At 56.1% G+C, this 23669-nt stretch overlaps 2 protein-coding genes across 5 annotated transcripts; one reads left to right on the top strand and one right to left on the bottom strand.

Annotated features, from left to right (window-relative positions):
* Positions 1–6749, bottom strand: ZBTB5 (zinc finger and BTB domain containing 5). 3 transcript variants are annotated; one of them, XM_041463315.1, is made up of 3 exons: positions 6622–6749; positions 6093–6433; positions 1–5033 (listed from the first exon to the last, which is right to left on the bottom strand). In XM_041463315.1, the coding sequence occupies exon 3, from the start codon at positions 5027–5029 to the stop codon at positions 3005–3007; it is 2025 nt and encodes a 674-aa protein (XP_041319249.1). In that variant the 5' UTR covers positions 5030–5033; positions 6093–6433; positions 6622–6749; the 3' UTR covers positions 1–3004. The 3 variants fall into 3 exon arrangements, with proteins under 3 accessions (XP_041319249.1, XP_041319248.1, XP_041319251.1); XM_041463314.1 differs by having other exon boundaries at positions 6093–6745; XM_041463317.1 differs by lacking the exon at positions 6093–6433 and having other exon boundaries at positions 6622–6745.
* A 132-nt stretch (positions 6750–6881) lies between these two features.
* On the top strand, positions 6882–15275 carry POLR1E (RNA polymerase I subunit E). 2 transcript variants are annotated; one of them, XM_041463321.1, is made up of 12 exons: positions 6882–7041; positions 7128–7231; positions 9323–9399; positions 10345–10430; positions 10981–11036; positions 11351–11495; positions 12382–12489; positions 12771–12867; positions 13066–13199; positions 13901–13982; positions 14109–14240; positions 14928–15275. In XM_041463321.1, exons 1-12 carry the CDS (start codon positions 6981–6983, stop codon positions 15085–15087), a joined length of 1242 nt encoding a protein of 413 aa, XP_041319255.1. In that variant the 5' UTR covers positions 6882–6980; the 3' UTR covers positions 15088–15275. The 2 variants fall into 2 exon arrangements, with proteins under 2 accessions (XP_041319255.1, XP_041319254.1); XM_041463320.1 differs by having other exon boundaries at positions 7128–7345.
* Positions 15276–23669: the final 8394 nt, after the last annotated feature.

Here is a 23669-nt window from a genome sequence, read left to right as displayed (position 1 = left end):
CACAGCAGATGCAGGGTTTATTTCCAGGTGCTTCGGAACAGACAGCCCCACAGCTCCCCGCGAGACCCCAGTGCAAGGCTCCCCTCTGAGCTCAGCTCAGCACAGGCTCTCCAGGCTGTGGGGTGGGACACCCTTCACTGGAGCAGGCAGCTCAGGCCCCAGGTGTTCATTCGTGCTATTCCCAGGAATTTATTGCTTTGTTCAGGAAGACTCAGGAAGCTGCAGAGGCAGCTGCAGGCCCCAGGGCTCACACCAACCGACCATGGAATTTAAAGCTGCACTGCCAAACTTCTTCACAAAGAAAGAATACAGAAGTCCTCCTGCACTGATATTCCACGCTAAAATTCTGATAAAAACACTGCAAGAGTGCAGTCAAGTGTTTATCTGCTCGTATTAGTTCCTAGTTAAGTTAGTCTCACTGCACAAAGAGATGCTTTATTCCAAAACATTGCAACAATTCAAAAATGTGGATGTGCTACAGGAAACACAACAGGAAAAAAAAGCCTTGTTTTTGAAATGCAAAACACTAGAAATGCAACAAAGATGAAAGTGTTACTTAATAAAGCAACACAAGAAAATATTAAAGTACAAAATACTGCATTTTACTGATGTTTGGGAGAGTGTTTATGCAGCTCAATGCTGTTAGTCCCCAGTACTGAGATTATTTAAAACAAAACACAGCATATCCCACTGCTTTAAAAAAGTGTTACTTTAATGCTTAAAAAAAAGAAAAAAAAAATCAAGAGCCAGATATATGATCATTAAGTAAACCCTATAACAAAATATTAACACTTTAAAGGAATTAATCCAACCTCTCCTGTGTTTCTGCACTCCTCAGATGGTCAAGGTGCAAGACAGGCTGACAGGGCAGGTGCAGGGAGTCCTCTGTCTCACCTGAGCAGGACATGCTGCAGCCTGGACCCAGCCCCTGGGTCTCCATCAGCACAAATGCTCTGAAAGTTTATTTTAAAACTCAAGAATGCTGAGCCCAGTTCGTGTGCACCTTTGACAAGGAAGAAAGGAGACTGCAGGCAGTGTTAAGTGACGGTGGCGCCAAAGAAGAGGAAATTAAAAAGTCATTTTACATGACTTTTGTGGAAAAAGACCACTTTCTGCTGTGTGTGTACAGTGCCATTTCTTTAAAATTAATTTCACATTAGCTTTTTTTAAACGTAAGGGGGAAAGTACTTTTATGACACTAGCTTAAGTGGATTTGACAAGGACATTTTACAGAATGTGAGCCAGCCGTGCCCTGGCAGCCAGGAGGGCCAGTCATGTCCTGGGGGTGTCAGCAGCAGGGTGAGGAGGGGGTCCTGCTCTGCTCTGCTCTGCTCTGGGGCAGCCTCCCCTCAGGTGCTGGGGCAGTGTGAGCACCATCATGCAGACATTCAGCTGTCAGAGCCTGTCCAAAGGAGGCCGTGGGCTTGCTGAGGGCAGTGGAGAGGAAGCTTTACGAGGAGCAGCTGAGGGCACTTGGTTTGCTCAGCCTGGAGGAGAGGGCACTGAGGTCAGACCTCACCGGGGTCTTCATCCTCCTCATCATCCTCCTGAGGAGCAGCAGAGGGGCAGGTACAGACCTCCTCACTCTGGTGACCAGTGACAGGACGTGAGAGAACGGCTGAAGGCGAGTCAGGGGAGGTTTAGGTTGGCTACCAGAAAGGCTTTTCACCCAGAGGGGTGGTCTGGCACTGAACAAGATCCCCAGGGATGGGGTCACAACCCCAAGGCTGCCTGAGGTGAAGAAGTGTCAGGCACAAGATGGGATTGTTGGGGTATCCTCGGCAAGGCCAGGAGCTGGACAGTGATCCCGAGGGCTCCCTTCCAGCTGAGCACAGCCTGTGACTCTGTGCAATATGGCAAAGCAGGACTGCTCCTGACCTAGCAGCCACGTGCTCCAAGGACAGATGCACAGCTGCCAAGGGAAGTCGCCCAGCGTGCCGGGCAGGAAATTAAAGCCTGGAGATAAGAGGAAAAGACAACATGCTCACGCCATAACGGGGACCAGATGCACTGTGGGCATCTGGCAGCAGCCAGATGCTGCTTGCCTTCCGTGGCCAAAAAAGCCAGCACAGATTCCCTCTCCTTCAAAACGACAGACAAAGACAAGCTCTGCTCAAACTTCTGCATATATAGAATTGTAACATAGGAGATACAAACTGGTTAAAATACTGCTAGGAATAGCACAAACAACAGACAGTACTTCACTTACCACTTAATACTCGTTTCTACAGGAAAAAAAACCAGCCAAATATCCAGATCTTGCTGTATTAAAGTTATATGTACACCTGGCAGTCCAGAAGTTACTTGTCTGGGATTTAATTTAAGCACCTTGATTACACAGTGTCCTTTACTACAAAACAGCCAAACATACATTCATAATCCTAGAACTATTGTCATAATTAGCATATTTTAAAGCATTATGTCAGACAGGTGCAGCCTAAGCCGTTTTTCTCTTTTAAAGGTAAGGGCTCTGCACCACCATCCTCACGTAATGCAGCAACTCATGTTACAGTAATCATTTAAATGCTTTCACTGTTACAAAATGCTTTAGAGAGAAGGAAAAAGAAAAAAAAAAGAAACACGCACGTCAGTTCGCTGTTCTCAAACCGTGCTATTTCAGGAGACCCCCGTGCTGTCACCCCTCTGCCCTGCAAAGGGGCTCTTCGCCGTGGGGTCACATCCCCGCCCCCACAGTGGGGTCTCATCCCCATCCCGCCGTGGGGTCTCATCCCCATCCGTGGGGTCTCATCCCCACCCGTGGGGTCTCATCCCCACAGTGGGGTCTCATCCCCACCCATGGGGTCTCATCCCCGCCCGTGGGGTCTCATCCCCACCCGTGGGGTCTCATCCCCATCCCGCCGCGCGGCTCTGGCGGCGACACCCGCGAGGTAGGTACCGGATATCCCCAATGGCAGAGCCAAGACTGTGTTTGGCACCGTGGCACGCCGGTGTGCGCCCGCCCGTCCCCGCCGGCGGCGGGGCTCCTCCGCGCCGGGCCGGCAGCTCACAGCAAACTGCTGGGCAGGTTGCTGCTCTGCCACCTGAGGCAGGTGGTCTTAGAGTGTTTGTAGAGGTGGCTGGACTGGCTGAAGCGCTTGCCGCACTTGAGGCAGGCGTAGGGCTTCTCCCCCGTGTGCACGCGGATGTGCTTCTTGCAGTCCGTCAGCGTCAGGAAGGTCTTGCAGCAGATCTTGCAGGCGTACTTGCGCGCGCCCTCCACCACCAGCACGTTGTGCTCCGACAGAGCCTTCTTGCACTTGGACAGCACGTCGGCCGAGGCGCGCGTCAGCTGCGGCGGGCCCGGCTGCGACAGGTGCCCGCCCTCGAAGGACGTGCTCCCGTTCATCATCAGCTGCGAGCCCGAGGAGCTCTCCTGCAGCTGCGAGCCCCGCACAGAGGTCACCACGGGCATTTTGGGGGCGATGCGGCGGTAGCCAGGAAAGCCACCAGCTCCGCCTCTCACAGAGCCCATCATGGCCCGAGACAGCGAGTGCAAGCCCAGGCCTGAGCGGGGGAAATCCATGCCGAACTGCTCCGCTGCTCGGTAGCCGGAGGTCTGCACGCAGGGCAGGCCCATCACATCCTGCATGGGCCTCACAAAGTGGGAGTCCGCGGGCTCACTGAACGGGTTCTCCACGTGCGAGACGGCGGCAGAGGAGTGGCCACCGGCGGGCCCCGACTCCGGGCTCATCAGGTAAGGGGCGTCGCTGTCCATCCTGCAGTCACTGGTGGTGTTGGGAATGTTGTCGTCGTTGTTTTGGCTGGTGCCAAAGCCACCTCCCCTGCTTTTATTCAAAAAATTTGAAATGCTGAAAGAAGACTTGTGCTCCAGGTTGTTGGACACGTCCATGATGTGGATGTCTCCCACCCTGTCGGTGCTGGACTGAGGGTCCGAGAAGCTGCGGTCACTGCTCTCGGGACTCAGCTCTATCTTCTCTGCACTCACCACTCCTCCTTCCACCTCCACCGACTCGCTGCCCTCCGCCTGGGAGGTGACATCGCTCACCTCATCCTGAGGCTCCGGGGAGCTCAGCGGCTCAGACTTCACCACCACCCTCATGTGCTCCTTCTCATTGAGGCTGACCTCCGGATTTTCACACGGGAAGTTGCTCTTCTCAGCAGCAGCCTCCTGGTCGAAGCTGGTTTCCACCTGCGTGGCCTGGGACGCCATGGACATCTGGGAGATGTTCCCCCCGCCGTTGTCTGACTGGCTGGGCACTTGAGCATCCTCCTGAGCACCGAAAGACTGGTCAAACATGATCGTGTTGTCCTCCTGGTTATCGGCAACCGTGTCGGCCTTGGGGTTGTCCACGATCTTCAGCGAGTCGGGAGAGAAGAAATCCTCCCTCGAGTGCACCACGGGCTGCCCGCTCTCGGCAGCCACGTCGGCCACGGGCTCGTCCATGGCGGGCCGGATGCGCTGGCGGGCGCGCTCCTCGGAGGACTGCTTGCGCTTGTGCAGGCGGCGCATGGGGAAGGCGGCGCGCTGCTCCAGCCCGCCGCGCAGCGCCGCGCCCATGGCGCCGGGCGGCTCCTCGGCGCCCTGCGAGGAGCCCAGCGCCGAGCTGACGATGCTGAGCCCCAGCTGCTGCAGCATGAAGGAGCGCTGCAGCCGCGCGCTCTGCTCCTGCGCGCGCTCGCTGGGCGGCGACAGCGGCAGCGTCCGCGTGGTCAGGTAGTGCTTGCAGGCCTTCACCACCGAGTTGAGGTGCAGGTGGGAGGCGGCCAGCAGCACGTCCATCACGTTGCTCTCGCCCAGCATCAGCGTGGAGGTGTACATCATGTCGATGAGCGCGGCGAAGGCCTCGGCCGTCACCACCTCGCTGTCCAGCTGGATCATGTTCATGGTCTGGTCACCCTCGGCCACGGTGAAGAGCGCGCGGAAGTGCGTGCTGCAGGCGGCCAGCACCGAGCGGTGCGCCTTGAAGTGCCGGTTGCCCACCACGATGACGCAGTCGCACAGCTGCCCGTGCAGCCTCTGGTAGTTGAGCTGCTGGAAGACCTGTTCAAAGTGCCCTGGGAAATCCATGATCCTGCAAAACACAAAGGAGCGCTGTGTGGGCCACCAGGCGGAGCAGAGCGGCGGAGCAGCTGCGCAGTGAGCACGGGGCAAGGGAACTGGGGCTGGCCAGCCCGCAGAAGGGAGGGCTGCAGGGGGACCTCACCGTGCCCTTCAGCTCTGAAGGGGCTACACTGAGGGTGGGACGAGACTATTTAGGAGTCTGCAGCGAAGGAGAAAAGGGAGTGGGCTCAAATTGAAAGACAGCAGCAGAGGAGGGGATTGCTCCCTGGCAGGGTGGGCAGGCCCTGGCACAGCTGGGGCTGCCCCTGGATCCCTGGCAGTGCCCAAGGCCAGGCTGGGCACTGGGGCTGGAGCAGCCTGGGACAGTGGGAGGCATCCCTGCTGTGGCAGCGGAGGGGCAAGACAAGGTGCCCTCCCAACCCAAAGTGCTGTATGATCCTACGGCTGGTCGGGCTGCAGTGAACCTGGCAGTGAGGACAAAAGGTGGCAGCTGACAGACAAACAGAAACTGGCCTGAGTGCACCACCACCACATGGGCACAGGACCAGAGGCCGCAGTCTGGAGGACAAGGAAGAGCAGTGAAAGCCCAGGTTCTGCCACAGAGCTGAGCTCAGCACCACGCAGCCGTGCTGGAGCTGGGCAACGTGGGGCACCTCACTCCCGTGAGCAAAACACTCAGTCCTGGCTTGTAAGAAAGTCAGATTACAGGACCAACGTGCTGCTCACAGAGGTGGCAACCCTCCACAGGAACACCCCGGCTGCTGGCAAGGCAAGGCAAGGCGCTGCTCAGCGAGACAAGCAGGCAGGCTGGTTCCTTCTCTAATTCTCACTAACACAGCACCAGTCCTGTCTCAGGGGAGTCATTCAACACTGCGTGGGTGACCCTCAATACCCTGACTTCTCCTCAGGGTTCAACAGCAGAGCGTGAGATCTGGAGGGCAGAAAGGCTGCTCACGGGCACACACACAGAACCCTGTGCTCACGTTTATCTTCCAGCAGCGACAAGACAACACCAAAGGGCACAAGACCACAAACCAGCCAAAAAAAGGTCACATGGCCAGAATCGTACTTTTGAGGAGGGATCAAGTGGAACTCGGCCGACTGAGAAAGTCCATCCTCAAACAGGGACGCGTTTGCTGCTTTTTGCTTCCTGCCATCCCTGTCTCTGCCGGGCAGCTCCTCGCCGTGCCCGGGACATCCCAGGAATCCCCCCGAGTGTCCTTGGATGGAGTCACAACAGGGAGCTCACTCACAGTTACCCCCGGAATACTCAGCACGGGGAAATTAAGTCATGCAAAGCCTTTGAGAAGTGCGGAACGGTAACTGCCGCCGGTCGCCGCGGGTCTCCTGCCGAAAGGCGCTCTTCCCAAACACTGCCTTATTTTCCCCGATTTTTCCTTCTCGCGTCACCTGGAACAGCCAAGATGCGTGCCCCTCCCAGAGAGGCGTCCCAGCGCGGCACCAGCCCGGGCAGCCCGCACCCGGGGACTGCGTTCTGTGCCGCACACGGGACATAACGGGGACACCGGGGAGCCCCGGGCCCGCCCGACGCTGTGACCACCGGTCTCCGCCTCGCCGCCGCCCCCCGCCCCGCTCACCTGCGGTGTCCGTGCGGGAAGGGCCGTGGAGGCTCGGGGCTGGGCTCGGGCCTGGGATCGGGCCTAGGCCTGGGACTGGGCTCGGCCCCGGCCCCGCTCCCGCCGCTCCGGCCCCGCCCGCCCCGCCCCGCCGCGCCGCGCCGACACAGCGCGTCACTTCCGGCCGCTGGCGGCGCGGGCCCTGCTGATAGCCAATCGGCGGCCTCGTTACTTCTACGCCGCGGCGGAGGTCTCACCGGACCCAATCGGGGCTGAGCTTATTGCCACGACGGGAGGCAGCGGCGGAAGAGGCGGAGGAGCGGCGCCGCCATCGCCATCCGCGCCGCCATCCCCAGGCAGCGCCTCGCTCAGCCCCCGCCATGGCCACCGCCACCTGGCGCTACCGCGGGGACCCCGAGGGCGAGCGGCCGGCGGCGCTCGGTGAGCGGGGCCGGGCCGTGGGGCGGGTCTCGGGCCGCTCGGGGATCGCGGCCGGGCCCGGCTCTCACGGGCTTCCTCTCCCGCAGTGCGGTTCGCCAACGGGCGGCTGGAGCGGCCCGAGTCGCTGCGCTTCACGGTGTACCGGAACCGGGACTCGGCGCACCCCCGCAAGAGGCACCGCCGGATCGTGGTGAGGCTCCGGGACAGCGGCCGCGCAGCGCGGGGCTGCGTGACAGCGGTGCACAGCGGGGCAACGGCTAGCGGCTGTAACGGGCTGCAAGTACAAGAGTTATTAATTGCCCAGGTTATTAATTACCCAGGGAGTTCCCGGCTGACATCCCGCCGAGCAGCTCCTGCTGCGGAGGGCGCGATCCCGGCTTGCCCTCCGGGCTGCGGCCCCAGCAGCTCCCTGCCGCTGGAGCGAGGAACTCCAGGGTGCCCAGAGCAGCTGGGGCTGCCCCTGGATCCCTGGCAGTGCCCAAGCCTGGCTGGACACTGGGGGACAGGGAAAGTGGCCCTGCCGTGGCTGGGGTGGCACTGGAGGGGCTCTGAGGGCTCTTGTGACCCAAACCACTCTGGGATTGTGAAATCTCTGCTGAGCTTTGCAGCGGATTTGTGTTAAACAGTCAGGGTTCAGCCCAGCATGTTGCACAGGGATGTGTTCCAGGGGAGTGTCCCTGTCACTGCCATTCCTGAGGGACACTGCAGGGGGGAGCTGGCAGAACAGGGACAAGCTGAACCATGGGGAGCTGTGGGGATCCATAAAATCAGAGGGGTTTGGGAAAGCTGCAAAAGGCTGGCTTCAGAGACAGCAAAACTGAGCTTAGAGCTCAGCAGCAGCCATAAAATATGTCAGCAAGAAAATTATGTAAGAAGTGGAAAAGTAAGGACAAATGGAACAATGGTCTGTGTATTAACTCTTGTCTAGAATAACTCCCTAAGCTGCAGAAAAGTGTGGTGAGATGTTGGGGAGTTTGTTGGGAGCTCCCCGTGTGTGGAGACACGAGGCCTGACTCCATTTCCTCAGAAGGCTGATTTATTATCTTAGGATATACATTAAAATACTACATTACAGCTATACTGAAAGAACAGAGAGAAAAGATCATCAGAGGGCTTGAAAGAACAAGAATAGAATAGAATTACAGAATCTTGTGACTCTCAGAGTCTGATGCAGCTGCATCTGTGACTGGCTTTTAAATACAAACCCAACATGCACCAATCCCAGCTGCACCTGCTGCATTCCACAGCAGCACACAGTTATTGTTTGCATTTCTCTCCTGAGGCCCTCAGCTCCTCAGGAGGGGAAAATCCTGGCAGAGGATTGTTCATTAAATATCACGGTGGCAGGAGTTCTCAGCTTGATAATGGAGCTCTGTGCATTGTGTTTTAATGCACAGAGCATCAAAAGCAGGTATTGTATTCAAAATAAGCATGTTTTAACAAAAGGTACGTGTGCCTGTAGTGGCTGGACGGAACTACTGTCAATGTGCTTTTGCTTTGTGTGATGCTCAAAACACTTACAAAGTGAGTTGTAGCATTAAGTTCTGTGTCTGCTGCCTGGGCTGTGAGCTGCTGGCTTCTTGCCATTGCCATGACCATGGAGTGAGGCTGATGCTGGGAATAAACAGCTCAAGGCACGTTCCTGGCAGTCCTGCCCCGCTGGTGATTGGTGCACAGCCCCTGGCTGGCAACAGGAGCTGCTTCCAGCTGCTGGGCTGCCTTGGGTGATGGGATCCCCTGTGTTCTGCCCTCGCTGGGAAACCTGCTCCTCAGGTGTCTTTGTGCAGCTCAGTGCATCACAGGGCGTCTCTGTGAGGGGGAGCTGAGCCCCCCATCAGAGGGAGCTGCTGCTGATCTTTACATCCTCTCCTCCCAAAGAACACAGGGCTTTCCAGCCAAATCCCTGGGGGAAATTCACTGCAGCAATCTTTCTGCAGAGCAGAGAAGCCAACACATTCTCATGAAGATACCTGCAGGTGGCTGGGGCACTCCTGCTAGTCTGCCTCTGGCTTTGCAGCTGCAGAACTGCAGGCACTTCCAATGCTGGAGCTGAAATGAACCCCTGGAAACCAAATTTAAACTGCAGCACTGGGGGTGGGCAGGAGTGCTGTGCTGATCCCCTCTGCCAGGGCAGAGCACTGGCACTGGGCTCCCTCAGCCTTCCAAGGGTTTCTCTGCTTTCCCTCAGCCTTTCCAAGGAGCTCTCCTGCTTTCCCTCAGCCTTTCCAAGGAGCTCTCCTGCTTTCCCTCAGCCTTTCCAAGGGTTTCTCTGCTTCCCCAGGTCTCGGAGACGGAGCGGCTCTGCTACGTGGGACACAACTTTGGCAGCCAGGCCACAAAGTGCAACTCCCTGTGCAGGTACGGAGCAGGGGCACAGGGCTGCTCACACTCAGAGCTCCTGCTCCCTTCCCTTGCCTGCCTCAGGGCTCCTCCCTGGGCACGGAGCTCTGGCTGTTCCTGCACACCCGGTGGAAGCTGTGGTGTGTAAATCTGACCAGGTTGAAAACACTTTGTGACGTCTGGGGTGAGGGTATGGAGTGGTGCAGCAGGATGGAGCTCTGTTTCCTAGAAGCTAGGATGGAGGAGCTGCCTTTACCAGCAGCTGGTCAGTGCTGCAGGGTCATTGTTTGGGGCGCTTGCAGCTGAGGTGTTCTGCAGTTCTGCACCAGGACCTGGCCTCCCTCTGCAGAGCCTGTCAGAGCACAGCCACAGCAGCCTCTGTCCTGGCTGAGCAGTGCCCCCAGCAGGGATGGAGCCTCGCATGGGGCAGTGTCCACTGTGAGATGCTGCAGCTGAAAAAAGAGCACCAGGGGTGTGTTTCTGCTCGGGTTTGGAGAGATAAATGCAGTTTGACAAACGTGTGAGTTGCAGGTCTTAATTCAGTATTGTTTGCGGGCAGATTTAAGTGCTCCTGCCTCTGAACACTGTGAACAGGTGGTTCTGGGGGCTGAAGTGCTGCTTGCCTGCACCTCTGGAGATCCAGGGCTCTGGGAAGAAGTTTGGAAATTTGGTGTTGTTCAAGCCATGGCCATCAAGTCCTGGCATAGCAAAAAAAAGAGAAAAGAAAACAGCAGGACTCTGGCACCCACACATTACCTAATTCAGTGGATTCAAGACTTGTGCATTTACTTAGAGTATCAAGTCTTTCTGTTTCTATATGTACACATGCCTTGGAGGTAACCTGGTTTATCACAGTGCTGTATGTGCAGGGTGGGAGAGCTGCTGGGGTGTGAGAAGACCATGTAATTCAAATAATTTCCACTGCTCTGCCTCTCACTAATCAACTGCCCCCATTCTCCCCAGGTACTTTGTTGGAGTGCTAGACAAGAGCTCTGGGCAGATGGAGGTCTACAATGCTGAAATATTCAACATGCAGCCCCTGCTCTCAGGTGGGAGGTGCTGGGAGTCACAGCTGCTGGGTGGCTCTGTCCTTGTCCCTGCTGCCTTGTTCCCTTGGCAGGCAGCAAGGACAATTCCTTCACTTGTGCATGCCAGGAGAGGGGAGCACAGGCTGAGTGTGGAGGGTGGGAGTCACTCACAGAGTGTCACTGCTCAAGTGCAGCCTTGTCTGGGTGTGTTCTGCTGAGGGAGGCCTGAGACTCATCAGGAATTGGACCCCTGAATAACCAAAATAACAAAAACAACCCCAAAACAGGTTTTATCCAGCAGGACTGTTCTTTTTCATTGACCCCAGGATAAGAACCCAAAAGATCACATCTTTTGGTAGCTGATTTTTACCCTGTGCAGCAGGACATGGGTCTGGCCATGGTCCATGTGGGCTTTGTAGAAAAAGCCTTTTTTTCCCAGGTTCTCATATTTGGTGTGTCCTTTAATTACCCAGGTCACATGGAGGAGATCCTGTGCCAAGTCTGTCAGTCGCAGGACTAAAGGAATTCCTGTCCTGGCTGCCCAGGCACAGTAACTGTTGTTGTTTTGCAGATAACGTGATGCCTGACGACACAAAGGAGTACCAGAAGAAATCCTACAGGGAGAAGGTAAAGTGGAAAGCTGTGTCATGCTCTGCTGTGACTGTCCAGCTGGCAGGGAGGCTGCTGTCCTGCAGGGTAAACCAGGAGGCAGCACAGGCATTGCCTGGCTCAGGAGTGTTCCCCTGGTTTTCCTGGTTGTTCCAGGCTGGTCACCACCCCAGTGACCTCCTGCCCTGGCAGACCAGCGCGCCCTGCGCCTGCGGGTTTTGGCTCGTGGGGAGTTTGCAGCTCTGTTAGAGGCCGTGTCTGTGGAAGGAGCAGCGGGGTTTGTGTTCCCCTGGGTGCACGGGGTGTTTCAGAGCGTGTTGTGCCTTGTGCAGATGGATCTGTGCATTGAGGCCTTCGGAACCAGCAAGCAGAAGCGAGCTCTGAGCTCTCGCCGCATGAACGCCGTGGGCAGCGACATCGTCAGCACGGCTGTGACAAAAGCAGCTGCCAACGTCATAGATGCCAAGGGAGTGACAGGTGAGAGGATTCTGTCTCGGGCTGTCATCAGGACAACCTGAAGTGCCTTTTGCTGTCTGTCCATGCCAGGTGTGGCAGGAAGAAGAGGGGTTTTCTTTAAGTGATGAGGAGGTAGCTGGTTCAACAGCTGAGATGGGTATGTGTAGAGGAGCTGCTGCTTCCTGGTCCTGCTGGGCTTGGTGTTGGAGTTACCTGAATGAGGGAAGGTCCCTGTGACATCAGTGTCCATCCTGCCTGCTTTGGAAGCTCCTGTGGGATATGGCTTCACTGGCATAAAGGCAGTGCCCTTGGCTGGTCTGAGCTCTGTGGCATGGCTGTTGAAAAGGCTCCTTCTTACCTCAGAGAGCAGTGCAGCCTTGGGACACAGCACAGTGTGGTGTCACCATCCCTGGGGGCTTCCGAGCTGTGGTAGGAGAGAGCTGGGGCTGCCCTGACTATGGACATCTGGGAGGGAGGGCAGACAAGACCTCTCCAGAGCACTTCTGGGATCCTGGGAGTGCCACAGGCACGAACAGGAGAGATGTCTGTGGACTGTAGACCCCACCACCTTTCACCCCTTCCAGGGGTGGATATTGACTGTGCTCTCAGAGCTGCTTTGTGCCAAGTGGGTTTCCACTGCAACACAGGTGCCAAAACCGTGCTCTGCCCACATCTTGGTGCCCTTCTTTCCTAGATGTTTCTCTAGTCTGGACTGGTCTTTCTAAATTTTTATGACCAGAACCAGAAGGTTCTTGATAGAAGTTTTAAATGTTTAAAACTACAATTGTGACTAAAGTAGTGTTGACCCATTTGAGTAAACTTGCTTCTAAAGGATTTGGGTTGCGTTGCTGTTCTCTGCACTTTGGCTATCATGATCCAAACGCTCCTGTCCCGCTTCCCTCCCAAGCTCTGATGCAGGACATGGCCCAGGATGATGTGCAGAACATCTCTGCCTTCCTCCCGCCCTGCCACGAGGACGCCGACCGGCCGGAGCACGTCTACAAGTTTGAGGACTGTATCTTTTCTGTGCCATGCAGCCACCTGGGCTGTTGGGGCACGTTGAGCCTCTGCCCTCACAGGCCAAGAGCTGGGAGCGAGGTGTTGGGGCTGCCCTGCGTTTTGGGGCCTGCAGGTGCTGTGTCCTGCCCCTTTGCTTTGGAGAGCAGGATGCCTGTGAGAGGCCCTGGTTCCTGGACGGGTCCATCCCCTTGCCCTGCCCACTTGTCAGGTGAGTGTGGGCAGAACTGCCCTGCCTGGAAGGGCGAGGCCAGGTTCTTTTCCTTACCATCCTGCCAGTGCTGTCTCCTGCCGAGTACGAGGCGCTGCGGGTGCCAGCAGCCGCCCTGGCCAGCGCCACCGCGGAGGAGATGGCCAAGAGAGCAGAGGAGAGAAGGTAAGGCCCTGCCGGGGGCCACGTCCTGCCTGAGGGGCACTGGGGCTGCTGCTGCCAGTGCCACAGCTCGGGGCACAGGGAGGACATGGCATCCAGGCGTGGCAGAGCAGCCCCTGCCTCGGGGAGCGTGGGGGACGCCGCTGTGCACAGCCGCAAGGGGCCCTCTGGGCAGCTGAACTCCCCCTCTCCTCCCTGCAGCCTCTGCTCCTTCGTTTTGGAGGAGCTGAAGTTCCTGCCCACTGATGAGAAGAGCAGGGACCACAAAGCCCGATGCCTCTGGTTCCTGGACACCCTCATCAAGTTCAGTCAGCAGAAAGTGATCAAGAAGAAGCGTAAGAGAGTTTTCAGCTCATAAACACATGTTTTTGGGAAAGTCTTCATCATCCTTTGCTCGCCAGCTGAGTGTGTGGGTCATACCTCTGCCTTGCTCAGGGTCCTGCTCAGGAAACAGCACCACACAAAACATTTTGGTTGAGATTTTTCCAGACTTGCCATCCTCCTTAGAACTCGTGTGTCTTTGTCAGTCCTTGGCAGAGCTGAGGGAGGAGGAAGTGGCAAGCCTGGCTTTAAATATCTTCCTGCATTGCTGAGACACAGCAGTCACCCATGGGACTTGTCCAAGGAGAATGTGGGAATGACTAAACTTGGTGGTGGTAGGGACTGGTTAGCGTGGTCTCAGCTTTAACAGTGTTTTGTGGCAAAAAGAATAATGCATAGGTGTGTGTGCATTTTAGATTGCACAGTGTGGAACTGGGAGACTGCTTTTACTGAGGAAATAAAAGCTGTTGGGATTCTCTCAGGCCTCAGAAAGTGAGAGACCTAGAAAGGAAGCACCGAGGTTCGTTTTAGGTTTGTTGTGTTCCTGGGAAGAGGCACTAAGTGGTGGGATTCCCGGGCTGGACTCCGTGATCCCCGTGGGTATTCTGACGTCCCAGGCTGAGTGTCAGGGTGAGACACGTGCTGCTGTGGTGGGTGGGCAGTGCAAGGTAGCGTGTGTCTTCTCATTCCACTGCAAAGCCCCTTTCTGCCCTAGATCCAATGGGTCCTGAGTGCCCACACATCATCAGCAAGAAACTCATGAAGAATTTCACCTCGCTGACCTACAACAACGGCAGGTAAGGGATGGTGTGTGATGCTCCTGAGGCACAGGCCTGGCAGAGCTCAGCTTGAGGGGCCACAGACACACCATCAGGAAGGCCCTTACGCTGCACATCTCACGAGTTCTCCCTCTTGCCACACAGCATCCAGAATTTGATCTCTGCATCCATGAAGGCTAAAATCACCGCCTATGTCATTGCCCTGGCTTTGCACATTAACAACTTCCAGACGGATCTCACCGTCCTGCAGAACGACATGAAGCTCTCAGAGAGCAGGTGAGCCATCCTGTTCCTTCACACCTGCCAGGATCCTCCTACCCAAAGACCCTTGGGGGGCTCGGGACTGTCTCTGGACCTGGGGAGGGCTTTAATTTCCCAGGCAAGGAGAGGCAGTTGTCTGTGGGTGCAGGACCTGCATTTCCCAGGAATCACCTGGCAGCTGCAGCTCTGCTCCAGCTGTGCTCCTGTCCTTGGCCCTGCAGAGTTCATTGGATCAGGCTTTCTGGCCAAAACTTTAGTTTTTACTGGATCTTACCAAAACCTTTGGTCACTTCTTGGTTTTCAAGCTTTCTCATTGGTTTTGATGCCACCACTTGCTTTGCCCGTTATATTCTTTGATCAGAAGTGGTGGAGTTAGTGGGTTTAAAAGCAGTCTGCTGTTGGTTTCCGTCCATTTTCCCTTTTTCTTTCTGGGGCTAAGCTTTTCCAGGAGTCCACGCTGGCTTTGGCAGTTGATGCCCAGGTTTGGGATGTGCTGTGGGGCCTTGGGTGCTGTGGGGAAAGCAAGGAGCAGGCTGGGACCGCTGGAAATGCAGCAGTGCCCTGTCCCCAGGAGGGCTCCAGCTGCTGCCTCCAGGGCACCCCTGTGCACAGAGACCCCTCCGGGCCCTGCCGGGCTGTGGGCCCCTGCGGGGTCAGCCACAGGGGCTCAGCCCCCCTGATGCCATCTCTCCTGTTTCCCAGGATCCTGGACATCGCCAAGGCCCTGCGGCTCAGGGTGTCCAAGGCCAAGGGGGTGCCAGGGCTGGAGAATGACCAGAACCACAAGCTGGGCACCCTGTCCCTGCCCCTGCCCACGCAGAAGGCACCAGAGGGGCAGCGCAAGCGCAAGAAAATGAACTGAGAGGCCCTGGAGGTCTGGGGGGACACAGCCCCTCCCTCAGAATGTCATGGGGATGCCTTCATCTGCTCAGTTTGGGTCCAGCATCAGCCCTCACCCAGCTGAAACCCAGGCTGAGGGTTTCACCTCACTAAAATGCTGCTTTTTTTCTATTTATATAGAAAAAGCTATAATAAAACCTTTTTTTTCTAGTTTGTCTGGATGTGAAATGGAGGTTGTGCTGGAGCACAAGGGAACAGTTTGAGGTGGCAGATTCTGGGTCATGGCCCCTCCCATGTTCAAGGTCAGAAGCAGGGAGACAAAGAGTGTGACTTACATAACACCTTTTTGTTTCTCTGAAGTGTCAGTGTAATCCTGTGTTCAAAAACTGTAATGTTCACGGTTTTTGTCACTTTTGCTATCCTGGCTATTTTCCTGGGGGAGGGAGAGTTCTGTGATTTGGAGCTGGTATCACCCTCATGGAGAGCAATGAGCTGAGGCTTCCCAGCCCTTGGCAGAGATCCTTCACTCTGGTTCCTCTCAATTCTCACTGCTGGGTGATCGGCCTCACAGGAGCTGTTCACTGCAGTATGGCTCTAGGAGTCGGCAGGGCTTGTGAGAAACAGGATCACCACCAAACTGGTGTGTGAAACGAGCCTGGAATGTCAGAGGACACCATCTCTCTGGCATGTTGCTGCTTCAGACAGAAATTTGGGTTTGGAACATCCTCTTGGGATTTATGTATCCCCTGACACCTCAGAGACCCACTGCTCTCACCTGTGATTAGCAGTGACACAAACATCCTGTGTTCTGGGGAGGGGATCATTGCTGCTGTGGGAATTGCAGGCTCCATGTAACCAAAAGGACTGGTTGAGGCTGGAAAGGATTTCTGGAGGTCTCTGTCCAGCCCCTCTCCCTGCTCAAAGCCTGGCACCAGATGCCCAGGACTGTGTCCAGGTACTTTGGAGTCTCTGCTCACAGGAACTCCACACATTCACAGTGAAGCAGTGTTTCCTCACACTCAGAGGGTGCCTCCTTGTGCTCCTGGCCTCTGGGCACCTCCCCTGCAGGTCTTTGTAGCCACGGACAGGGTCCCTGCTGCAGGGTGAGCTGCCCTGTTCCCTCCCCTGTCCCTGGAGCAGTGATGCCCCAGCCCCTTCAGCAGCTTCCTGGGCTCCCCAGCGTGTCCGTGTCTGGAACTGAGCCAGAGCTGGACTCAGCACGCAGGCTGAGCAGAGGAGGAGGATGAGCTCGTTCTAACTCTGCCCAGCCACTGCTGGCTGCTGGACAGACACACAGACGTGTCCGTCCCTGACCCTCCCAGCACAAACAGGGACAGCAGCTGCAAAGGGAGCAGCTCCCAGGTGCTGCAGGCTCCACGATGAGGGGCTTGTCTGGGCTGGGGCAGCCAGGCGTGCTGGGGGTCCTGCCAGAGCACGTTCCCTGCACTGCTGCCTTTTTCCTGTCCTGGAAATGAAACCTGGGACAGTTTTAGTAAGGAGGTAATATAAAAGGGATCTTTATTTGGGGGGTTTCAGGGGCATAATAACATAGACATTTTTCAGAGTTTCATCCTGATTGAAACGCTGTGTGACAGGTGCTCAGAGTGCTCTCTGTTTCACCCACTGTCCTGCTCTGGGGGTCTGCAGGACCAGATGGGAGCATCTTTACCAAGCCGGGGGCCCTCGTGTCCCGGCTCCCTTCAGCACCGCGAGTGTCACAGTGCCACTGTGTCCTCTCCCACAGCCTGCACCAAGAGTTACTGCATTACTGCACTCTCTGGAGAGTCGAGGTCAGGTTTCTCACCAAAGGAAAAATCCACTGCCCAGCCAGGCCCTGCCTCGGAGCACAGCCCTGCAGGTGAGCAGCAGCCTGGCTGGACGCAGGACACCCGTCCCTGTGCCCAGAAACACCCCTGGCTGCCTGAGTGCGGTGGCTGTAAGGCAGCACCCCACACAGAGCTGCACCTGGCCCGCAGGGTTAGCTGCAGTCTCATTCACCAACTGTTATTAAGGAAGGAAGTTTACCCAAAAAATTCTAATGCAACGTTTCAAAAACAAAACACTGGGTTTGATAAAAATGACCCTCTGTGTTATGTTTGCCTAATTATCCAATCACAAGTAGAAGGCCAAACAAAATTAAATGTAACAATAATTTTAATGAGATTTAAATGAAATAGTTTAAAGTATAAGTTAACCATTTTGTTATCTCCAAATATTGATTAGTATATCCATATTGATTACTGTTTCAATTTTATCAGCACGAATCACACCTATTTATCACCCTCTGGAATATTTATATTGGCAGAAATTCCAAATGCTGCTTATAATTCAGGTTTATTAATGGCTTGAAACTCTGTCAGGGGATGTTTAGGTTGGATGTTGGGAAAAGGTTCTTCACCCAGAGGGTGGCTGGGCACTGGAACAGCCTTCCCAGGAGGGGTCACAGCAGCAGCCTGAGAGCCCAGGGAGCACTCGTACAAACACTCGCAGGTACACGGTGGGACTCGTGGGACTGCCCTGTGCAGGGCCAGGAGCTGGACGCTGATGAGCCTTGTGGGTCCCTTCCAGCTCAGGATATTCAGTGATTCAATGACAAAAATTCCATCCAGAGCAGCATGCCGACTCTGAGAGTGGCCAAGAGACAGCCCTTTGTGGGACAGGTAAGACAAAGCTCAAGGCTGCAGTGTTCCTCTGTGAAACGCTCTCCTCGCTTTCAGCTCTCACAGGAGGGAAGCACGTCCTCCTGCAGCGGTATCCAGGATGTGGCACGGGATAGCCCCCTCAGGACCAAGCCCCCATAATTGTCTCTAGCACTTTTTGAACCAGGAGAAGTTCATACTCTCAGCTCCTGTGGCATCCTGTGGACATCAGGTCTGCTGTATATTAGCAGCTGTGAATGTGAGACCCCTCTGGCAACTTTCAGCCAGGTGTGGATACTGAATGTGGAGTAAAGCAGCTGGCAAAGAAGCCTGAGGAACGCGGCCAGCAGCAGCTGGGTGTCACCTTGGGGCTGCTGTGGAGCAGGAGGGGCACTGAGGCAGGGTCTGTCCAAAGCCCTTCAGTGTCCTGGCTGGCAGCAGCCCGCTGGCAGTGAGGAACAGCCTCCACACCTCGCAGGGCACGGGGGCAGCTGAGGCTCTCGCCTTGATCCGGACAAGACAGCAGCAGCAGTCAGTAGAAGAAAGGAGTGGACTCCAGGTGGGAAAAATCCGGGTTTATTGAATCCCAGCAGGGAGAGAACGCCCCCAGGGGAACCAGCAGCTGAAGGCCCCGGGTGCTGCTGTTCCACAGGGGGGGCTCCCCGGAGAGCCCCCTAGGCTGTGTGCTCGCTGGCAGCAGCAGGCAGGCGAGGAGGCTCCACACGGCTCCTGAGGGAGCTGATCAGATGGGGGTTTATTGGGGGTCCCATCCCCGGGAACAGCACGGCTGCTGAGGGAGAAGGGGAAAGGGGGAGGGAGGGGGAGCCTGGGGAGGGAAGGGCCAGGAGACAGCCTGGTCTCCCTCGCACAGCGTAAGAGATTCAAGGTGGGTGCAGAATAAGACTTGGGCCAAGGGGATTACAGATACATGAGACTTCAGGGCAGGAACACAGCTTGGACTAACCCGTACACGCTCCAGGGGTCAGACAGAGCACACCACCCAAATAAAACACACCACCAGCCCCGAGGAGCTGCTTACACAGGAATATAAGGGGAGGGAAAGGGGCGGGGTCGGTCTGCAGTCCAATGGGCGTGAGGAAAGGGATGATTGACATGAGGTAAACACCAATGGGGATAACTTGAGGGTGGGCCCTGGCACCTGAAGCGATCACGCGACGGCCGGGCTGGAAGCTTCTAGAAGAAGAGGATGGGTCACGGAGTGATGGACAGGGCGCCGGGAGGGCTCCGGGGCAGGACGCGTCTGTACGTGGGGAGCAGGCAAGGTGAGACCGTGCGAGGGAGTGTGATAGATAGGCGTGATTCGTGCTGATAAAATTGAAACAGTGATCAATATGGATATAGTAATCAATATTTGGAGATAACAAAATGGTTAAAAAGGTAAAAAGCTAGGAAAGCGGAGGGGAAGGGTCCACCACTGGGCAAACATAACAGGAGGGAGGGGAGAACCAGGCAGAGCGGCACGGAGGGGAAACAGCAAACGGAGGCACGACTGACTGCAGCCAAAGCACACGGAAACACAGCAGGGCTCGCTCCCGGAGCAGGCTCGGCGCCCTGGTGCTCCCAGCCGGGCCTCGCAGCGGGAGCGCACGCTGCAGCCCGCTGAAAAATGTTATGCTTGGCTTTTCGCAAGGATTGAATTACTATTATCATAACCATTTTATTACCATTAAACATTTAAAATTTTTTTAAAAACAAGTGATGTAAAACCAAGTTTTTCACAAGCCCATGGCCAGGCTGCCTGAGGACAGGCACAAGAACTGCAGGGTGTCCTTTCCCAGTGCCTGGGGGCTGCAGGATGTCACCAAAGGGAACAGCTCTCCCTTCTGAGCACCTGCACCCTCCGGGCTGCCTACCTGGGCTGCCTGGCACTGCTCAGCACCACCTGGCCTCCCCAAAGAAAGCACTTCAACATTTACACAGCAGAGGTGTTCAATTATCTTCCCGACAAACAAAATCACGTCTTCAATCCACATCTTACAAGTGTTATGAAATAACTACAAATTGCCTCTGCACAGCCCACTTTGACAAACAATAGAGCTCAGAAGGTAATTGAATTACACCTCCTTTTAATTGCCCGTTCCTGGCGGGTGCTTCACTCGGTCTCAGTGCACCTGGAGCCCAGCAGGGTGTGGCCATGGCCCCCCTCCATCGGGAACAGGGTGCCAGGACACCACCTGGGAAGAGAGGACAGTCTCGACTCCATGTTTCAGAAGGCTGGTTTATTATATATTATATTATATTATTTTCCTGATGGTCCTCAGCTTCTCAGGAGAAAAATCCTGGCAAAAGAATTTTTCATAAAATATCATGGCTACAGGGAACGCTCCCTCCCTCCCCACCTCCACATCTCCTGTCTGCAGTCTGAAAACGGGCTCACACCCTGGGCTGCCCCAGCCCTTGGACAGTCCTGCTCTGGGCAGGGGCTGCAGAGGAACCTCCAAGCCCTGCAGCAGTGCCAGCACTGGGGATTTTGGCACTGAGGGTGGCCAGCCCTTGCCACCACCATCCCATGTGGCACAGGCACAGATTTGAGAGCTGTGGTGTAGCCATGACATTTTATGAAAAATCCATTGCTAGGGTTTTTCTCCTATTCTAGCTGAGAAGCCTCAGAAAAGAAATGTAAACAATTAACTCTCTGATGGCTGTGGAATGTGCTCTGGGCATTGTTTACCAGCAGGGGCACCTGGGGTTGGTGCATGTTGGTTGTTTCTAATCAATAATCAATCAAAGGTGCAGCTGGCTCGGACTCTCTGGCAGTCAGGAGCCTTTGGTATCATTCTTCTCCTGTCCTTCCCAGCCTTCTGATGGATCCTTTCTCTCTATTCTTTTAGTACAGTTTTAGTGTAGCATTTTAATATACTATATATCATAATATAATAAATCAGCCTTCTGAAACACGGAGCCAAGGTTCTCGTCTCTTCACTCGTCCTGGTGTCAGCATTCAGGAACACATAATCACAGAGTGATTCCATGCAGGTGCTTTTATTGGAGAGCTCTGGGTGTCAGGGGTACAGACCCAAATCTGACTCCAACATGGGCTCAGGATGAACATGTTTTTATATTCTATCATTGTATAATTTACATATTAATTATTGAACTTATATTGCTCTCTTGTATACATTGATTTCATCCAAGCATGGGTTTCTCATGATCCCCCCCCAAACCCTTGAACATAGTTTCTCATGATTCTTCTTATGATTAAACAATAATTATATTTAATTACTAAACAACCATCACATCTAACAATTATATCATTTATCATATACTGGTTACACAGGTGCAATTTCACATGATCTGGCAAACACAAGGCCTAACGTTTCCCAGGGCTTACTAAGCCTAAGTTTCTTTCTACTCCCCCAAATTTTCTACGATTTTAAAATCTTTGACTATCATGGCCAGGGGTGGATCCTGCAGCCCCCAGCCTCTGCAGCTGTGTTTTTACAGGCTCGAGTGGGCCTGGCTGGGTGACCCCAGCCTGCCCCCACAGTAACACCTCCACGGTGATTTCACCAGTGGGTGCAGAACGCAGGCAGTGCCTTTCACCTGGGCTGCTCAGCACCAGGAAGGGAGCTGTGCCGCAGCAGGGAGCAGGAGGGCTCACAGCCCTCTGCTGTCCTGTGTGCAGGGGCAGGCCCCTACAGGTGCTTCCTTCCAGTTCCTGCCCTCGGGAGCAGAGGAATGCTCTCCTGCACAGCCTGAAGGGCTCTGCCACACGATGCAGCCCTGTGGCCAAAGCCTGCACTCCTCGTGCTGCTGCAGAGACTGCAGCTCCAGGTGGGTGCGAGGGGCGTGCAGCTGGCTGCTGTGTCACCCGCTGTCCTCCTGGGGCTCCACAGGGCGCCCTGAGTGCAGAGAGGCTGTGGGGCAGTGTGCCAGGGCACGGGGAGCTGTGGGGCACTGCTGTTGGGAGCTCCCCGTGTGTGGAGACACGAGGCCTGACTCCATTTCCTCAGAAGGCTGATTATTGTCTTATGATATATATTAAAATACTACATTACAACTATACTAAAAGAACAGAGAGAAAAGATCATCAGAGGGCTTGAAAGAACAAGAATAGAATAGAATTACAGAATCTTGTGACTCTCAGAGTCTGATGCAGCTGCATCTGTGACTGGCTTTTAAATACAAACCCAACATGCACCAATCCCAGCTGCACCCGCTGCACTCCACAGCAGCACACAGTTATTGTTTGCATTTCTCTCCTGAGGCCCTCAGCTCCTCAGGAGGGGAAAATCCTGGCAGAGGATTATTCATAAAGTATCACGGTGGCACACTGCTGGCCCCAGCACCTGCAGCAGCCCCTGCTCCTCGCAGCAGCCCCAGCCCGCCCCACGCCCACGCAGGACTGCCAGGAGGCCTCTGTCCTCCTGAGTCTCTGCAGCCCACAGCTGCGTGCCAGGCCGGCTGGGCACGCCGTGCTCCGGGCAGCCCAGGCACTGCTGGTGGCAGCCCTGCAGCTGCAGCAGCCGGGCTGGGCAGGCACAGGGACGAGCAGGAGCCACCACAGCTCCAGCAGCACTGCGGAGCTGAGGACAAGGTCACAGAGCCACCGAGGTGGGAAACACCTTGGAGGTCACGGAGCCCAGCCTTTGGGCACAGCTCAGCCAGGACACAGCAGTGCCACATGCAGCCTGAACAGGGGCAGAACTGCAGCACCTCTCTGGGCAGCCCATCCCCAAGACTCGTCACCCTGAGACAAAACTCTTCCTGGTACCCAGCGTGACCGTCCCTAACACGGCTTGAGACTGTGTCCCCTCACCAGCGGCTGTCCAGCCAGCGCAGGAAGGGCAAAGCCGGGCCGGGGGTCACAGCGACGTGCAAATCCACGCGGATTCCTGCCTGCCCAGGGCACAGCTGGCCAGTGCTGCCCAGGCACCTGGGGTCTGGCTCTGTCACCGCAGCCCCCTCAGGCTGCTCTGAGGGAGCTGCTCTGGCTTTCTGCTCCCTCAGGGCAGTCAGTTACACGGCTCAGCCAGGGGCTTTGGGCCAAACAAGCCCATCTGCGGGTCCTGCCGAGGACACGGCGCTCCTTGGCAGAGGTGTGACCCACTCTGTTAATTTTAGTAATTGTTATCTCTTGTTTTTTCCTGTTCTGAACATCTGCAGAAGGGGCGGAGCCCATCCTCTCCCTTTCTTTCTTAGCATTACACTTTTAACTGTTTTACTATTTCCAAATATTAATTGCTGTATCAATACTGATTGCTGTTTCAATTTTGTCAGCAGGAACCACACCTACTTATTACCGTTCCGTGGCGGCGGTGCACGTTCCCCACCGGCGGAGAGCCTGTCCGGGCACGCACGCCGGGGGCACACCGGGGCACAGCTGGGCGGGACGCGGAGCCCGTGCGGAGCGGGGCAGGGCGCGCTGAGGCAAACACCGCGCTGCGAACGGGCCGCTACCGTCTGCTACCGACCCGCTGAAAGCGGCTCAGCTCCGCCGGCGCTGAACGCCCGCTGCTCGGGCAGCGCGGGGAGCCGCACGGACCCGCTCTGCGGGGCCAGGGCCGGGCCCGCCGGGAGCACCTGCGGCCCTGGAGGGGCAGGGAGCCGGCCCGGCCCGTGCGGAGCGCAGCGGAGCGGAGCTCTCCCGGCCCGGCCCCGTGCGGAGCGGAGCTCTCCCGGCCCGGCCCCGTACGGAGCGGAGCTCTCCCGGCCCGGAGTGCATCTCTCGCGGCCCGGCCCCGTGCGGAGCGGAGCTCTCCCGGCCCGGAGTGCATCTCTCGCGGCCCGGCTCCGTACGGAGCGGAGCTCTCCCGGCCCGGAGTGCATCTCTCGCGGCCCCGAGCGCTCTCTCCCTCAGGCCGCTCCCTCACGCCGTTCCCGCCACCACTCGCTCGCCTCCGCCCCGCCCTCAGGGGCGTGGCTAGGTGAACATCGCCGTCTGATTGGCGGGCGGGCGCCGAGGCGCGGCCTGCGTCACGTGGGTGGCTGTCCCCTCCCCCCC

This window comes from Pyrgilauda ruficollis, unplaced genomic scaffold (assembly GCF_017590135.1).
Source record: "Pyrgilauda ruficollis isolate IOZ18807 unplaced genomic scaffold, ASM1759013v1 scaffold164, whole genome shotgun sequence".
In the NCBI taxonomy this organism is placed as follows: domain Eukaryota; kingdom Metazoa; phylum Chordata; class Aves; order Passeriformes; family Passeridae; genus Pyrgilauda; species Pyrgilauda ruficollis.
The sequence above is the reverse complement of the archived record's forward strand: the minus strand, read 5'-3'. Positions and strand labels throughout refer to the sequence as shown.

Excerpts from the sequence above, each read along its gene's own strand:
- POLR1E (XM_041463320.1), top strand. The coding sequence starts at position 6,981 with ATGGCCACCGCCACCTGGCGCTACCGCGGGGACCCCGAGGGCGAGCGG. Across the intron at positions 7,042-7,127 it reads CGAGCGGCCGGCGGCGCTCG|TGCGGTTCGCCAACGGGCGG; the intron begins GTGAGCGGGGCC and ends CCTCTCCCGCAG. Across the intron at positions 13,983-14,108 it reads CTGACCTACAACAACGGCAG|CATCCAGAATTTGATCTCTG; the intron begins GTAAGGGATGGT and ends CTTGCCACACAG.
- ZBTB5 (XM_041463315.1), bottom strand. The coding sequence starts at position 5,029 with ATGGATTTCCCAGGGCACTTTGAACAGGTCTTCCAGCAGCTCAACTAC.